Source organism: Panthera leo, chromosome E1, assembly GCF_018350215.1.
Source record: "Panthera leo isolate Ple1 chromosome E1, P.leo_Ple1_pat1.1, whole genome shotgun sequence".
Lineage (NCBI taxonomy): Eukaryota > Metazoa > Chordata > Mammalia > Carnivora > Felidae > Panthera > Panthera leo.
In genome coordinates this window covers 18,146,719-18,164,525 of record NC_056692.1, presented here as the reverse complement: position 1 = coordinate 18,164,525, position 17,807 = coordinate 18,146,719, and the positions used below count along the sequence as shown (strand labels likewise).

General features: G+C 52.0%; 1 protein-coding gene across 3 annotated transcripts; it reads left to right on the top strand.

Moving 5' to 3' along the window:
* The first annotated feature begins 761 nt into the window (after positions 1-761).
* Positions 762-17,787, top strand: SARM1 (sterile alpha and TIR motif containing 1). Of its 3 annotated transcripts, none has more exons than XM_042915335.1 (10): positions 762-888; positions 3,556-4,174; positions 6,155-6,367; positions 6,632-6,723; positions 6,815-7,050; positions 9,005-9,107; positions 9,184-9,373; positions 14,250-14,371; positions 14,455-14,537; positions 15,707-17,787. In XM_042915335.1, exons 2-10 carry the CDS (start codon positions 3,656-3,658, stop codon positions 15,931-15,933), a joined length of 1,785 nt encoding a protein of 594 aa, XP_042771269.1. In that variant the 5' UTR covers positions 762-888; positions 3,556-3,655; the 3' UTR covers positions 15,934-17,787. The 3 variants fall into 3 exon arrangements, 2 of the variants coding, with proteins under 2 accessions (XP_042771269.1, XP_042771268.1); XR_006196402.1 differs by lacking the exon at positions 762-888 and adding an exon at positions 3,089-3,159 and having other exon boundaries at positions 14,455-15,574; positions 15,707-15,772; XM_042915334.1 differs by lacking the exon at positions 762-888 and adding an exon at positions 3,089-3,159.
* Positions 17,788-17,807: the final 20 nt, after the last annotated feature.

Here is a 17,807-nt window from a genome sequence, read left to right as displayed (position 1 = left end):
CTCTCTCTCAAAATAAATAAATAAACTCAAAAAACCCCCGCAAAACCCAGAAAGCTATTGCGTATAAATTCAAAAAGTGCAAAAGTGCAAAGATACAAAAAGATACACGCTTTCTACCCAGACCCCCTCCCTAGAGACAAACCAGGAAGCAAAACAAGTTTCTTGCACAGTATGTCCTTCCAGAGAAATTCTGTGCATTAACAAGGATTTACACATATATGTATATTATATATACCTGCTTGTATGTGTGTCTGTGTATGTGTACAGTTTCTGCCCTCCTTTGGAGCTGGGATTTGAACCACAGCCTCTGGGGCTGCAGAAGCTGAGATCTGAGTCAATAGTTCTCACAACAAGCACACAGTTCAAGTTCTCTGAGGGTGTGAAGTGCATAGGGAAAGGGGAGGGCTGGGAATTAAGAGACTCAGAATGAAGTCCTCTCTCTGAATTGATGTTCCTGAGCAAGACTTTCTCTTCAGTGGTTCTCAGGAAATGAAGGTGTTGGATCAGATGACTGCTTAGACACACTCTGGTCCTGATATTCTCAGAGTTTAGTAGTCAGATTGTTCTGGAAGCACAAAGTTGAGATCAAGGATCATGACCTCTGATCATCCTCTGAGCAAAGTTGTGTTGACCTTATGCCATGTTAGGGGTTCAGCTGGGACCTGCAATGGACACAAAGTCACAAGCACTCTGGTCATTGTGATGCTCATGGGGCAAGGACTCCATGGCTGGAATCTTCGGGGGTAATGTCACTTGTGGAGGACATCATTTGTGGAGGTCAGGAAAACAGAAAACCCTCACCTCTGCCTGGAGTGTGGCAACTCTCCTGCCTGCCCTGCTGGCATCCAGGCTCCCTCCCTGGGATCCTTCCTCCCTATAGCAGCCAGAGTGAGTTTCCTATGCAACTATGCAACCCAAGCAAGAGCAGACCACTCCCCTTCCTGAAGCCTTTCCGTGGCTCCCCATTTGCGATCAAGATGTGCACTTCACAAATGCCTCTAGATGGTTCAGAAGGCCCCCACCACTCTCCCTACTCCCTCCCACCTTGAAACTTCCACCTCAGCCACTAGAAATGGCTTCACTTCAGTGTGGCTGCAGTGGGGACAGGTCCCCAAGTGCACCAGTTCTCAGATACCTCCTAGCCTTTGTATACATACGTGCCTAGAATATAGTCTCCACAATCTTCCCTTCTCCTCTTCATTAATGTCCCACTACCTACCTTCCTTCCTTCCTTCCCTCTTTCTTTCTTTCTTTCTTTCTTTCTTTCCTAGATTTTATTTTTAAGTAATCTCTGCTCCCAACATGGGATTCGAACTCACAACCCCAAGATCAAGAGTCTCATGCGCCACCGACTGAGCCAGCTAGGTACCCCTGTCCCACCATTTTTCTGATTTAATGCCATAGGCACCCATTCAGTATATTTAATGCGTATCTTTATATCCTTATCCTGGTAAAATCTTTATGTTCTTGTTTTGTGTTCATATATTTTTAGTTTACTCAAATAGTGCTGTGTTACAAAGCACATTTCATTTCTTTCACCCACTCATTAATATGTTTTTAATATTGTTTTTTTTTTATTTTTTTTAATGTTTTTATTTATTTTTGAGACAGAGAGAGACAGAGCATGAATGGGGGAGGGGCAGAGAGAGAGGGAGACACAGAATCGGAAACAGGCTCCAGGCTCTGAGCCATCAGCCCAGAGCCCGACGCGGGGCTCGAACTCACAGACTGTGAGATCGTGACCTGAGCCGAAGTCGGACGCTTAACCGACTGAGCCACCCAGGCGCCCCTAATATTGTTGTTTTATCATCTATTCAGTCACTTGTAACTGCTCCATAGTCCTCCAGAGTGGTCATCTGCCCATGTTACCTCTCCATTCTCCTAGGCTTGACACCAGCCTGCTGCCATCTTCCCCCACCATAAACAATCTGCAGTGAACCTTTTCCACAGACTTTTGTGGACTGTGATAATTTCTTTGGCTGTAAGCTCAAGAGCTCCAATTCCTGGCTTGTAGGATGTATATCTCCTTAATTTCACCATGCATCCCAGCCTGTTTTCCAAGTTGACCGCCCTAGTGTGCACCTCTACCCAGAGAGCGTCAGCATGTTCATGGCCCCACACCTCATCAACCTTCTGTGTTACCCAGCTTTGCTTTTTGTCTATCCAATAGGTGTAAAGTGATAGGTGATTTTTATTTATTTGTTTGTTTATATTTTAGAGAGAGGGAAAGTGTGCTCATGTGCATTGGGGAGAGGGAGAGAGCAAGAGAATCCCAAGGAGGCTCAGTGCAGAGCTCCACAGGGCTCAATCCCACAACCCTGGGATCAGGACCTGAGCTGAAATCAAGAGTCAGACGCTCAATCGACTGAGCCACTCCAGCGCCCCCATGTGATAGCTGATTTAATTTTCACTTCTCTGATTACTAAGGATTACAAATTATTTTGTTTGTTAACACTTTGGATTATCTCTTTTATAAATTGCCATTTATATGCTTTGCCATTCCCTATTGAATTTGCTGCCTTTTTCTTGTTGATGTGAATATTTATATATTCTATATATGAATCCTTGCTGATTTTGTTTTCTTCCTTGTCAGTTATAAACATTGCAGATCTCTCTGGCCTTCTTTCTATTCCTCAAACATGCCAAACTCCCCAGCCCTCAGGGCTTTTGTCCTCGCTGTTCGCTCTGCCTGTCATGCTCTTTTCCCAGACACTTTCAGGCAGGAGTCTCCAGATACTGAACTCTCTGATGTCACCTCCTCAGACATATCCCTCCACCCATGCACTATCCATTACATCACCCGGTTTTGCTAGCATTACGGCCACATCAGTATCAACCTGTTCATTCATTGTTCACCTGCTTATTGTTTGTCTCCATATTAGCTGTGTGTAAGTTCCAAGCACTGTTAATTAGCCTCTAGCGCAGCCTGGCACACAGTAGTTCCTCAATAAACATCTGTTGGGTGAATGAATAAATACACCCCAGTCACACTGCATGGAGTGAAGAGAAAGGTTTGAGGGCAAGGCTAAGAGTGCTGTACTTCAAGTGATACTTCAACTGATGACAAGTTAACATCTAGTGAGTCTTCCGTATGTGCCAGGCACTGTGCAGAGCACTTTACGTGGATTATCACATTCATTCTCATAATGACCCTATGGGGTAGGTATTCCTTTTATTTATGAGATGAGGAACAGAGGTAGAAAGATAAAGGAAGGCACTCAAGGCCCCACAACTTTCTAGAAGAAACCAGGACCCAGGGAATCTTCTCCAGAGTTAGGGTCCTTAACGGCTACATGCACTGCGGGGGAGGAGGCAGTGGTAAGGGAGGAGATGGGGAGGCCAGGATGGAGCATCCTTATAATCAGAGAAATCTGCTCCTCCCCAGACAGGAGATGAAAGGCAGAGGCAGGGAGGATAATGCTCTCCCTCATGTCCTATATGACACTAGTGAGGCCAGAGAGGTTAAGTGACCAGACCGTGGCCCCCAGGGGACAAGCCACCCCCTCCCCGGGACCGCCGCCACTCCATCGTCCCAGTGCCACTTTTTCTCGGCAGGGACCGCGTGGCGCGCATCGGGTTGGGCGTGATCCTGAATTTGGCAAAAGAGCGTGAGCCGGTGGAGCTGGCGCGGAGCGTGGCAGGCATCTTGGAGCACATGTTCAAGCACTCGGAAGAGACGTGCCAGCGGCTGGTGGCGGCCGGTGGCCTGGACGCGGTGCTGTACTGGTGCCGCCGCACGGACCCGGCGCTGCTCCGCCACTGCGCGCTGGCGCTGGGCAACTGCGCGCTGCACGGGGGCCAGGCGGCGCAGAGGCGCATGGTGGAGAAGCGCGCTGCAGAGTGGCTCTTCCCGCTCGCCTTCTCCAAAGAGGACGAGCTGCTGCGGCTGCACGCCTGCCTCGCGGTGGCGGTGCTGGCAACCAACAAGGAGGTGGAGCGGGAGGTGGAGCGCTCCGGCACCCTGGCGCTCGTGGAGCCGCTCGTGGCCTCGCTAGACCCCGGTCGCTTCGCCCGCTGCCTGGTGGATGCCAGTGACACGAGCCAGGGACGCGGGCCCGACGACCTGCAGCGCCTCGTGCCGCTGCTGGATTCGTCGCGCTTGGAGGCCCAGTGCATCGGGGCTTTCTACCTCTGTGCTGAAGCGGCCATCAAGAGCCTGCAGGGCAAAACTAAGGTGGGTGTGGGGTGAGGGGGAGGACCGGGGTTAGAGAGAGTCTGGACCAGCTTCCCAGAGGGAGTGACAGGGACTTGAAGTACACGTTAAGAGTTAGGTGAAGCAAGGAGAAGGATGAGAGACCAGTCATTCTGGCCTTGAAGGCAAAAGCAAGGATTTTCAGCAGGAAACATGCATTTCACAAAGATTATCCTGGCTGCAATTGTAGAGATGGAATTGGCAAGGGTGAGGTCAGAGGCAAGGGAGCCAGATAGGAGGCCATGATGGGGACGGTTGGGAAGGTGGGCTGGGGCATGACAGCAGAGGCAGAGAAAAGCAGACAGATCTCAGAGGGGCTGAAGAGATAGAATTAGGACTTGGGGGGTGGGGGGCGGTGAAGGAGAGGGAAGAGCTGAGGATGACTCCTGGCTTTGGACACAGACAGCTGGGTGCCTGGTGGCACCTGGTACTGAAATAAGGGTAACTGGAGAGAGGTTGTGGTGGGGGAGGGGAAGAAAGTGAGTTCACTGGGACAGGCTGGGCTTGGAGTGCATGAACGATGACCAGCTGGGGTACCTCAGTGGGCCATTTTGTCACATGGGTCTGGAGTGCAGGAAGGAGAGGGAATGCAGAGACAGGGGCTTGGCGGGGCAGAACATCAGTGCGTTGACCAGATAACTCCCACCTGTGTCCCAAGAGCTCCCTATGCCTAGGGCCTGATCTGAAGCTTTGGCCCTCTGCTTTAACTTGCTGTGTGACCTTGGCTAGCTGGCTTCCCCTTTCTGGGCCTCTCTATGCTTCTTTTTTATCCTGGAAAACTGAAGAAGCAAACCACGGCAGCAGTTCTTATCCTGCATGTGAAGCTACTAATAGCTAAATTATCAAAAGTTTGTGTTTTTGTGTTTTAAATATTGGAGAATCAAAATTATCCCTACAACACCCCTCTCCTCCTTTGCATTCCTCTGGGGGGTTGGAGTTGGTGACAGCTGGTGTAAGGGAGTTGTGGGCACAGTGTGGGCCATTCTGTCTGTACCACAGCTGTCATCTGGGCTGCTCAGAGGAGAGTGTCTCAGATCATTGTCACCTATTGTGTGTGTCCCCACAGATTAAAAAGAGACTGTTGTGTTGGGGGGTTCTTGGAGGCCTCTTCCAGGGTCTGGGGTTCTAGAAGCTTCTGATTTTCCCCTCTATGCCCCAGAGGTGGGCCATGGGAGGACTGGCTTTATAAATCAGGTCATTCTGCTTTGGGAGAAGGGACTTGAAGGGAAGTAGGGAGTGAGGCCCCAAGGATTGGGTCTGGGCAGCAGGCATGACCACCAGCTATGGCACCCCCTTTCCAACAAGGCCAAGTGAATGCAGTTCAGTAAAGAGATCGTCAGCCACCACTCTGTACCCTGCAATGTGCCAGGTACAGGACTCCAAAGGTGACTAAAACATGACGTCAGCTTATCATCCAGTGGAAGGTGCATTATCTATTAACAACAGTGGCATGTAGAGTACAAGGCCTAATTGGAGCTATGGGCCAAACTGTGGGTAAATCAAAGTAGGCTGCATGGAGGGGGTGCTAATCAATTTGAATTCCGATGGATGACTAGGATTCCCACAAGCAGGCCAGAAGAACTAAGGGTCTGGGACTAAGGCCCAGCCAGAGATTGGAGAGCCTTAGTGGGTGGGTGTCAGCCAAGTGTGGGATTGTGAAAGGGCAGTTGAGCTGAGAATGGTGGGCAGGGGCTACACTGTGCCAGGCCCGGCCTCCACATTGAGAGCTCAGACTTCATCCCAGGGAGATGGAAGTTGTTAGAGGGGAGACATGAGGTCAAGAGTTGAGAGAGCTTCAGGAGGCAGAATCCACAGAACTAGGTGATACATTGGATGCAGGCAGGGCTAGGGTAGATGATGGGAGTTTCAGCGCTGAGAAGAGGGGAAGGGAGGGACTGGGCACGTTTGGGGATGGCTGGCGAGCTGGTGGACCCAAGACACCCTCTCCCCATCCCTCCCTAGGTATTCAGCGACATCGGAGCCATCCAGAGCCTGAAACGCCTGGTTTCCTATTCCACCAACGGCACCACGTCGGCGCTGGCCAAGCGTGCGCTACGTCTGCTGGGCGAGGAGGTGCCGCGGCCCATTCTGCCCTGCGTGGCCAGCTGGAAGGAGGCCGAGGTCCAGACGTGGCTGCAGCAGATCGGCTTCTCCCACTACTGCGAGAGCTTCCGGGTAGAGCGGCGCATCCCAAAGGCGCGCGGCCGCTAGGGGCGCCCTGCACAGAGCCTACCGCGCCCCTTTTCCGCCTGCATGCCCGCGGCGCCAGGGGGCCATATTGGGGATGGGAGTCTGTACTCAGCCACTTTCGGGGTCACTCGGCTCTGAGTCCCATCCGCCTCACCCATCGCCCTCTACAGTTCCCTTTCCTTGCATGTTATGCTTGGGGTCCAAGGGCTGAGGAGGAGAGCCCTTCCTTACATCTGACCCCTCCCTCAGGAGCAGCAGGTGGATGGTGACCTGCTTCTGCGACTCACGGAGGAAGAGCTCCAGACCGACCTGGGCATGAAATCGGGCATCACCCGCAAAAGGTACGGAGCCTCCTGCCTGCCAGCCGTCGCCCTCCGCCACTAGCCAGTCCCAGGTTAGGACCTCAGCGTCCTCTTCTCCCCCGGGGTGCAGATTCTTTAGGGAGCTCACGGAGCTCAAGACCTTCGCCAACTACGCTACGTGCGACCGCAGCAACCTGGCCGACTGGCTGGGCAGCCTGGACCCGCGCTTCCGCCAGTACACGTACGGCCTGGTCAGCTGCGGCCTGGACCGCTCCCTGCTGCACCGCGTGTCTGAGCAACAGCTCCTGGAGGACTGCGGCATCAGCCTGGGCGTGCACCGCGCCCGCATCCTCACGGCCGCCAGAGGTCAGCCTGCCCACCCGGGCCCCTACCCCTGCCTAGCCCAGCCCTGCAGGGCGAGGGGAGACACACGGTAGATGGTCTGAACACATCCCCGGTGCCAGACTGGATTCTGAGGATGCAAAGACCAATATGCTGCACTTTGCCCTCAAGAAGTTCCCAGTCTGAGCTGAGTGGGGGGGTGGAAGAAAGTCAGCTGTATAAGCATGTCGGTGACCACAGTAGGAAGCATGTATGGGATTCCAATGGGGGCTGCGAGGAAGTGCTGGCTGTCCACCCAGGTCTGGGCATTTAGAGGATGTCTGACCAGGTCTTGAAGGATGTATTGGGGAGGGCGGTGCAGCAGAAAGAGCAGCTCGGGAGGAGGGAGCAGATATGCAAATGTGGAGGTAAGACAAGAAGGAGGGGGTCACATGGGGAGGGAGGCTTATGCCACTAGCCAGCAGCCTGCAGAGTATGGGTTCTGGAGGTGCTTTGGGGAGGTCATGAGGGCAGAATGGATTCTAGGGCTCTAGCAACCCTTTTCACTTACTACTTTAACTTGCTAATTTACTATTTAGTTGATATTTATCATCAATTGTTATATGTATTAGGTTTTAAACAGATATTATCTCATTAATCTCTACATCCATTTTGCGCAGTGGGTGTTAATTTTTTAAATCAACTTTAAAAAAATTTGTAAGTAATAAAAGAGGTATAACTTAAAAGTGTCCAATTTCAGGGCTCCTGGGTGGCTCAGTAGGTTGAGCATCCAACTCTTTATCTTAGCTCAGGTCTTGATCTCAGGGTCATTGAGTTCAAACCTGGCATTGGGTCCCACACTGGGAGTGGAGCTTCCTAAAAAAAAAAAAAAGAAAAGAAAAAATAGTGTCCAATTTGAAGAGTTTTGAAAAATGCTTATATGTGTAACTACCATCGTAATCCAAGATGAACATGGTCCTTGAGGGTGTTAATTGAAAAGATGATGAAACTAAGTTTTAAAGAATTTAAATACATTTCCCAACGTTATCCCTTGGGAAATCCCAAATACATATCTCAAGGCCCTTAAAATAACAGAACTGGGATTTGAACTTCTGTCTTTCTGCTTCATAAACAGACAAATGCTGTCTGTGAGTGTTAGGGCCAAATATTACATGAAGATGGATACTTTGCATTCTGCAAGTTTAACTAAAGCAGATCAAGCCTTTATTATTTTTACATCGCAGCGTCCAATAAAACCCTAAGATTTCATTTTTTAAAAACAGGGAAGTCCTACTGCAAAGATAGCTTACACGTTTTTTAAAAAGAGCCATGCACTTTTTTTTAAGTGGGGGCAATGACACACTCAGACTTAGATTTTAGAAAAATCCCTCTGGTTGCTGTACAAACAGATTAGACCGAGTAAGTGTGGATTTGGGGAGACCACTGAGAAGGCTGAGTTGGGAGCCTGGACATCGGGAGGGCCCTGGGAAGTAGGAAGGATACAGAGCTCAGAGTCAGAGGTTGTGAAGACTTGTCTGTTCTGTTCACTGCAGTAGCCCAAGCACAAGGGATAGTGCCAGGCATACAGTAAATGCTTAGCAAATACTTGTTGAATGAATGAGTGAGAGGTAGGGGTTCAGGTCAATACCCAGGTGCTGGCTGTGGTGGGAACTAGGAAGGGAGGGTCCCGGGGAGGACTTGGGACGTATTGGGTTTGCCGTGTGTGGGGGCAGCTGGCCGTGTAGGTCTGAAGCTCCGGAGAGAGGGCAGGGCTGGAGGTGCAAATCCACGTCCCTAAAACACAATGCCCACCTCCTGAGACGCACTCACTAAGAGTTAACAGCCCTCCTTCCCGTAGGCCCATCTCGCTATCTCAGTGACCCTTTTTTGAAGCAAGCCACCCTGCCTGGGCTGGGCGGGGTTGGGCCGGGCTGAGAAGGCGGGTGTGCAGGGGATGATGTACCTCATGGTGAACCAAGCTGTCTCTTGTCTGCTTCAGAAATGCTACACTCCCCGCTGCCCTGCACTGGCTGCAAGCCCAGTGGGGACATCCCAGATGTCTTCATCAGCTACCGCCGGAACTCAGGCTCCCAGCTGGCCAGGTGAGAAGGGGTGGGCAGGCGGGCAGGCTGGGGCCTCGGGGCAAGGCCAAGGCAGTGACACGGGACCTCTTTACAGCCTCCTGAAGGTGCACCTGCAGCTGCACGGCTTCAGTGTCTTCATTGATGTGGAGAAGCTGGAAGCAGGCAAGTTCGAGGACAAGCTCATCCAGAGTGTCATAGGTGCCCGCAACTTTGTGCTGGTGCTGTCAGCTGGGGCACTGGACAAGTGCATGCAGGACCATGACTGCAAGGACTGGGTGCACAAGGTAGGCGCTGGCCTCTGTGGTCCCAGCCCTGGCCTGTGTCCAGGGCACAAGGTCCTCCTCCCGTTCCTCCTCCCCTGCGTCCACCAGCAACCTCCATGGCCCAGCCGGAAGTCAGGAGCCACAGCTCTGACTGTAATTAGTCTTTAGCAAGTCACTCAGGCTCTCTGAGTCTCAGTTTCCTCATTTAGAAAATGGGGATAACTTCTCTGTGTTCTTCGCCTTGTAGGATTGTTGTGAGAAGGATGAAAATGCTTTGAAAAATAACCTCTGTGAGGGGAGAGGGGCCAGAGAGCCTAGTGCCAGACGCAGCGGAATCATGAAGAGCACAAAGCTGAGTTTGAATCCTGGCTCTGGCCTTGGACAAGTTACTTAATCCCAGTGAGCTTCGTGTTTGTTACTGGAAAGTGGGATAAGTGTAGTCTCTAACTCCCTAGGATGTCGTTATAAAAATTAAAAGAGCTAAAATATGTGAAGTGCTCAGCAGAATGCCTAGCTCTATAGTAATTGCTTTATAATGGTAGCAATTATTATTGCAATTATTATGAGTACTACCACTGTTTAATTAATACCGTTGTATTTTCAGTGCCTGACACATAGTAGAAACTTATTAAATACTTGTAGAATGGAGGGGTGGATCCATATCACATCTGCAGGTTATTAATAATTAATCAGTGAGTAGGAACTGGGGGCCTGGGCTGAGAGATAAAGCAGTCATCTGAGGTGGAGCCCTTGTCCTAAAACAGCTAAGAAGACAAAAATATGCCCAGAACGACCAGACCATATGTAGGATGGTATCAGTGCTAAGCTAGGTAGGTGAACCTCCTACTTGCCATAGGAGTATGGAGAAGGGAGAAAACATTAAGGGCCAGAGTAACCGGGGAAGGCTTCATGGAGGAGGCAGAACTTGAGAAGAGTCTTAAGAATTTAGGTGAGTGGAAGAGAAGGCATCCCAGGCAGGAGAACTACGTGAGCAAAAGAACAAAAGTGGGGGTGAGGAAGGTGCATCACTGGTAACTGCTTACAGATGAAGAAACTGAGGCTCAGAGAGGTACAATATTTTTTCCCATGACCACACTGGTGTTGAAATCAGAAAAGCTGGGCTCTGAACTCCATCTGTCCGACTCCAAAGCCCACGCTCTTTCCCAGGACCTGACTGCGTTCCATGGCACAGATCTGAGGGGGTGTGAGGGGAGGTGGTGGGATACGGCTGGGTTCAGCCGGCACCAGAAATGATTGTCTGCATCTCTTCCCAACTCCGCGTTCAGTGACATCGTGTTGGTAGCTCGAAATCAGCCACGGTGGGAGCATCGACACTAAGGAAGTTGATAAACACTACGAATCAGGGTTTTATTTGGTTGATTGTCTCCCCCCCACCCCACCCCCCGCCTCCCAGAGAGCTCATTGTTAAACATTGACCAGTATACCACTGGCTGGATAAGAACTACAGAACCAGTTTGCAGAGTACCTAAAGGCCAGGAGAAGACCCATGTTTAAAGCACAGGGAAGAGGGATCCCCTGAGGGCAGTGACGCCAGGCCAGGGATTGTTGGGAGAAGGCTCTGACACCAGAGTGCATCCAGACTGACAGTGGGGAAGAGGGTCAGGCCCCAGAAGCCATGTCTTAGGGGCTGAGTATTGGGCTTGGTTTGGTGTTGGGCCAAAGAGACGCCTGGAGGATCATGGTTGATGGCCCAGCTTAGGTGGCAGGTGGCCTGCTCCATGGGAGTTCAGACCTTGCCGTGTTTACTCCATATCCCCGATGCCCACAACCACGCAAGCTGCAAAGTAGGCTCTTGAGTTTATGGAATGATTGAATCAAAGATTACACAGATGGAGCTGAGATTACTGGGAAAAGCAGACATGTCCACCAGCTTTACCAGGTCAACTCTAATCAAGTTTTCATTCTGAACCTGCTGGGTGACCTTGAACAAGCCATTATTCCTCTCTTGGCCAGACTCTGAATCTGTGCCATGAGCAGTGTGCTGTCTTCAGTTGTGTGTAATTTTGGATAAAACAAATGTCTAAAGGCTCCCAAATAAATTTCTTCAGGGTCTGAATTCATACAGGTCCTCAGCAGAGAGGCAGAGGCTTGGTTGAAAGAGCCCTGGACTTGGAATTTGAAGGCTTGATTCAGAGACCTGGCCCCTCCTGGTCTGGGCATTTGTGTGACTTGGGAGCAAGTCCCTTCCCTTCTCTGGGCTTCCTGCTTCTCATTCATAAAATGGAGAGGTTCCCCCAAAGCCAACCAAGGTGGAAGCTCCTCAGGTTCTTTCCCCAGGAAGGCTCTGCTCCACAAGGGTACTGGACATCCAGCCTTGTCCCAGCAGATTGTAAGGAGGGAGGAGGCAGGCGGGGTGGCGGGAGCCTTTGCACTGGACCAGTCCCAAAGGCTCCATCAGCCTTCCTTGGTTGTTGTTAGTGCTTGATTGCCTCTGGTTTTAAAATTCCTTTCCCTGAAGCCACATTTAGTGAGTAATCAATATGGAAAACCACAAGTGAACTGCACTCAAAAAAGGCCAATCCCTGAGGTTCTCCCTTGAAAGGAGAAAAACATTCAATAAGCACTTACCAGAGCACCCATTAATAGTAAGTTATATCCTCAGAACAACCTTGTGAAGTAGGTTTATTATTCTCCTTTACAGAGGAGGAAATAATAACACCTATTATTTATTAAGCACCCACTGCATGCTGGGCACTGTTCTAACCACTTGTCGTGGGACATTGCAGGTATCCCCAACCATCCCACCAGACAGGGACTGTCATGAACCCTATTTTGAACCTTATTTTATATATGAGAAAACAGAGGCTTTGAGAGCCTGGTGTTTGCCTCAGGCCACAAAGCCTGTGTCAGAGATTCGATGTGAACCCCCATCTGATGATTCCAGAGTTCAGTCCCCAACTGCTATGCTATGTTATGTTATTTATTTTTCTTCCTTCCTTCCTCTTCCTTCCTTTTTTCTTTCTTTCTTCCTTTCTTTCCCTTCCTTCCTTCCTTCCTTCCTTCCTTCATTCTAACCATTCAGTCTGCCTGCCTGCCTTCCTTCTTTCTTCTCTTTCTTTTTCTTTCTCTCTTTTGCTTGCTTGTTTTCTTTCTTTCTTTCTTTTTCTCTTTCTTTCTTTCCTTCCTTCTTTCCTTCCTTCCTTCCTTCCTTCCTTCCAACCATCCGGCCATCCATTAAGCATTTGGCAAGGGCTGACTGTGGGCGAGGCTTTGTGAAAGATGCTGAGATGTAAGATGGGTAAAAACCAGACATGTGGGGAAGACAGGTATTAAGCAAATCACTCATTAACTAATTTAAGTTTGCAACTGTAGCATATGCTGAAGGGCCTATTACAAGAGCCTACAATAGGGAGAACTGGCCTAGTCAGAGAAGTGAGGGAAGACTTCCCTGGGAAAGTATGGATTGAGCTCAGATCAGAAAAATGAGTAGGCATTAGTTAGGGGAAGGGGCAGGGAAGAGCATTCCAGACTGAGGAAACAGCATGTGCAAAGGCCCTGTGCAGGGAGGGAGGATGGCAAATCTAAGGGGCTACAAGATCTGTGTGGCTGGGAGAACGGTACAGGGGTAGAGTCTGAGAAGTGAGCTGTGGTCAACCACACAGGGCCTTCAGACCACATTAAGGAGTTTGAATTTTATTCTAAGAGCCATGTAAAATACTGATGAGTTTTAAGCAGGGGATGACATGATCAGATTTGCATTTTGCAAACAGCAGCCAGGTGAAAGGGCAACGCAGAGAACAAGTTAGAGGGGGCAAGAGTGGATGAGGAGAGACCTGGCAGGGGATAAAGATGAGGGGGGGTTGGAGCAGGGTGGTGGTGGGGTGGAAGAAGAAAAAAATGGGTGGATTTGAGAAAAAAGTAAGAAGTACAAATTGCCAGGGCTGGTGACAGATCAGTTTGGCTGCAGCAGGTCATGTTTTTCTTCTGACACCAAATGGTGTGGGTTTTTTCTAACACCAACAAACCAATTCTTGCAATTTGCCAACACCAACTGGGTGTTCCACAATTCAGTTCAATTCTGATGTTGACTTACTTACCCAGAGCAAGTGTCAGACTCCAGAGGGTTAAGGACTCTGCCCCACAAGTCTGCCCTCACTTCAGATGCCAGTTGAAAGTCCTGGGTTCCCAGGCTACCCGCATTTGTCTGACTTGACTACCAATTCAGGAGTTCCTGGGACATACACATCCCTCTCCCGACCAGTTCAATAATTTGCTAGAATGACATGCAGAACTCAGAAAGGACTCAACTATTACTGGTTCATTGTAGAGGATACGACTCAGGAACATCCAAATGTGAGAGAGGCCTAGGGCAAGGTACAGGGCATGCGGGCATGGGCAGGGGAGGCTCAGAGCTCCCATGCCCTCTCCAGGCCACCCTCTCAACACCTAGATGTGTTCACCAACCCATCTCATCCTTGGGGGGTTTTATGGAGTTTCATTATGTGGGCATGATTAAGTCATTGGCCACTGGCGAGTGAACTCAATCTCTGCCCCTCTCCCCTCCTAGGCAGTGTGTGTGTGTGTGTGTGTGTGTGTGTGTGTGAATGTTTGTTGGGTACTTAAAAGTTCCAACCTTTTCAACATAGCTTGGTCTTCCTGGCAACCAGGCCCCATCCAGAAGCTATCTAGGCACCCCCAACCCATCCTCCAGTCATCTGGGGATTCCCAGGGTTTCAGGAGCTCTATACCAAGGATCTGGGGCAAAGACCAAATATATACCACAAGTGGTGAGGGAGAAGTCAAGGTAGACTTCAGCACCAGCACCCCACCCCAGGCTTGGCCTTGGGTGGTTGGCCCTCCCAGCGTCTGCCTGGCCTCCCAGGTCCCTAGATGGGGACCTGTGTCTCTTTCCTCCTCCCCTCTTTTCTTTCTCCAGGAGATTGTGACTGCTTTGAGCTACGGCAAGAACATTGTGCCCGTCATTGATGGCTTTGAATGGCCAGAGCCCCAGGACCTGCCCGAGGACATGCAGGCTGTGCTCACCTTCAATGGCATCAAGTGAGGAGGGGGGCGGGTATCCAGCCCCCAGCCAGCAGCTCCCTCCGGCAGGCCCTCTGACCCACCAGCCTCTGTGCCCACAGGTGGTCCCACGAGTACCAAGAGGCCACAATAGAGAAGATCATCCGCTTCCTGCAGGGTCGTTCCTCCCGGGACTCATCTGCAGGTTCTGACACCAGTTTGGAGGGTGCTGCACCCATGGGCCCAACTTAACCAGTCCTTCGTTCCCAAGCCCTGCCGTGACCCCCATTTCCGTCGTCCCTCCTGAAGAAGCAGCTCCTCAAACCGGCCTCCCTCAGCCTGGGCCCTTCTCAGGAAATGACTGTCCCTCTCTCCCCACCCTCATGGGCCACCTCAAACCCAGCTTCCTCAGTGTCTGGAAAGGGAAGGGAAGCCAGGCATTGGGGGTGGTAAGGGTCAGACTCCCCCCAGGCCCTGCCACCAGGTTTTCTATCTCCGGTGTGGGAAAAGCACTGGAGATTGAGGGTTCAGAGCACACTACGCCCCGTCCTACCCTGACAGCAGCACCCAGCTTGCATAGGGGGAAGGCAGGCAGTCTCTGACAAGGGTTAGGGCATGCCCACCCTCTCAGCTAACCCAGGGCCTGGGCCCAGCAGCCAGCCAGCACAAGGGTCCAGCGATGGCTCTCCGCCTAAATCATGCCTGGCTCTCACCACTTCCTGCCACCCTGTGGCCTTGACCTGTAACCACTCAGTGTCCTTAGCTGGCCTGGCCTGGTCCCAAGTCCCCTCTCAACCTTTCTGAGGTGCAGCCCCCTTAGCCACATCCAAGGTCAGGGTTGGGCTGAACCTGCCCTCACTCTGGCTGGTCTGTGGCTACGGCCAGTTTCGCTGCACCCAGTGGTGCAAAGGAGTCCCCTGCTTGGGCCTGGGCAGCCGAGGCCATCTCAGTGGGCAGCTAGCCACCCTACTTAGCCTTGTTGCCGTGCCTCAGGTTCCTGCTGGCCTGGCTCAGCTGGCTTCCCTGGCCCCTCCCCCACCCACATGCTCAGGGGGAGGCCAGGAGAGGCAGCACTCTGCGGCAGCGGCAATAGCCTGGGCAGAACCTGCAGCAACACGTGGAGAGGCAAGATCCTGAAGAAGGGCAAGGAGTGCAGTTGAATCTCCCCCGGGAATTTTGCTAAAATTGCACTCAAGAGACCTGGGCAGGGCCTGGGTTTCTGCATTTCTCACTAATTCCCAGGTGAGTGGATGCGGTGGTCAAGGAATGACCCACTTGAACTAGCAAGGCTCTAAAACACAAATCCCTCACAAATATTTGCCATTTCCCAGAACCACCGGAGCAACCCTCCCCGGTATTATCTCCATTTTACAGATAAGGAAGAGAATGACGTGCCATTTCCCAAATCCTTAGTGGCAGCCCCACGATCCAGACCTGGCCGCCTGGTGCTCCGTCCACTGCCTGTCCTGAGAATCATCTTGGAGGTTGTGCCCTGGACAGGGCTTCGGACTGACAGCTGGCTTCTCCTTTGCCCCAAGAGGCTAGCAGGGGGAGACAGGTTTGCACCAAGAAGGGCTGACCCAGGAGCTGTACAGAAATAAATGAGCAGGAATGTCCCTCAGCCCCTTTCTCCACTAGGGTAGGAGAGCAAGAAAGTATCCTCCCCCCAGTAAACCCAGGCTTCAGCTAATAGGGTCAGCTAGAGCCTGCCCTGCCCCTTCCCTCCCCGGGGCAGTGAGTTCACACCAGGCTGCCTCAGCTTCCAGAACCACCTCCCACAGGTGCTGGCCGGGTCACTCGTAGCTCTTGAGCCACATCATCAGAAAGTCAAAGGTCTTACTTCAGGCTTGGCACTCGTTCCTTCCACTCCCCCTCCTGCAGGAGACGCTGTCTTTAGCGGGTCCTGGCCCCAGCTCTGGCCTCCACCGCTCTTGATGCCTTCATGCCACACCAGTGCCCTTCAGTGCCAGGCCCTGGGTGTGGTGGTGACTGAGGCAGACTGGACGTTGCCTTTGCAGAGCAGAGACAGTAACAATACAGTGGGATGACTACCCTCCAGGAGACACTTTCTCTTTGTCCCCATCAATCCCACCCCTTCCTGAGGTGCCCTGTGGGCAGTATTCAGAGAGGTTGCGGGCTGTCTGGACACCCTCTACTGCTGCCCCGTCCTGTCTCTGGGGAATCAGAGCCCAGCCGCCAATCCCACCAGAGCAGCCCAGGTGATGACCCCCCAGCCAGGCCAGTGTGTTCAGTGGATTGTCTCTCCTGCCATGACCAACACTGCTCGGGTTACAGCCAGGACAGGCACCTGGCCCTCATCTTCCACCTGGGCCTGGCCCCATGGAGCTGGTCCTGAAACAGAGGGCTGGGAAATAGCCTTTCCCCCAAGCCTGCTCTGACGCAGGTCTGCAGGGTTGGGCTTTTCCGCTTGGCTGGGCATCAGCTAGGTCCCTACCCACCTCACCCCACCCCTCCCCAGCGACTAAGGACTGCATGCCAATGAAGAGGAATCTCATTTTAGCATGTAGGAGGGGGGAAAGGTCTCAGAACAGTATCTAGTGTTTCCTAACTTGTCCACCGGCAATCAGATAATTTGGGGCATTGCTGATCTAGACCTACATAGGAGGGCTTGCTCATGGTCACAAGCAAGCCAGAGGCAGTGCCCAGAGTAGAGCCCAAGCCTGAGACCAGCCCAGAGCCTCTTCCTGACCCTCCTCACTGCCTCATGCTGGGACAGTCAGTGGAAGGCCCTCTCCTTGCTTTGGTCTTCCAAGGACAGAGACAGTGAGATGGGAATCTGGAAACAGGCCCAGGCCACAGACGCCACAGCTGACCACGCTTTGTTCTGCACCCGCCCCCTCCCCCCTTCCCGCTTCACCTGTGATTTCTGGGGCAGGGGACAGAGAATGAGGGTAGCAGGAGCCAAGCACTGTGGCCAATGCACGCCTGCAGTCAAGTGCCACCTGCTCTGGTCGGTGCAGGGGCTTGCAGCCCTCATCAAAGCTAGTGCCTGGATACTGAATCCAGTTCTGACTTCCAGCTTCCGGTCCAGGCTTTCCTAACACCCTAGAAACAAGCCCCTCATTCTCTGAGAAGCTGGGGCCCCTGGATCATATCGAGGAGTCACATCTCCAGGTTCCTATTGACCTACAGATAAAGGATGGCCCTGCTGAAATGGGTGGCAACAAGAGTGCTGGAGGGCCGAGCAGTGACAAAACCTGACCCTGCTTGGACTGGTACAGCCGGGTCGACCAGTACAGGTGCCTTCAGGGACTGGATCTCTGACCCTCAGGAATGGGCTCCTGCCCGGATCTCCCCACGAGCCTGATGCAAGTCTGGCAGGCCTCTGCCCCACAGCTCAGGGGAAGAGAATGAGCAGTCAGATGGAGGGGGAGGCAGGGGGCTGGCCATGCCCAGTACAATCCCATGGCAGCTCAGGGGCTCCTGCCCAGCCCAGAGGCTGCTGCTATCTGAC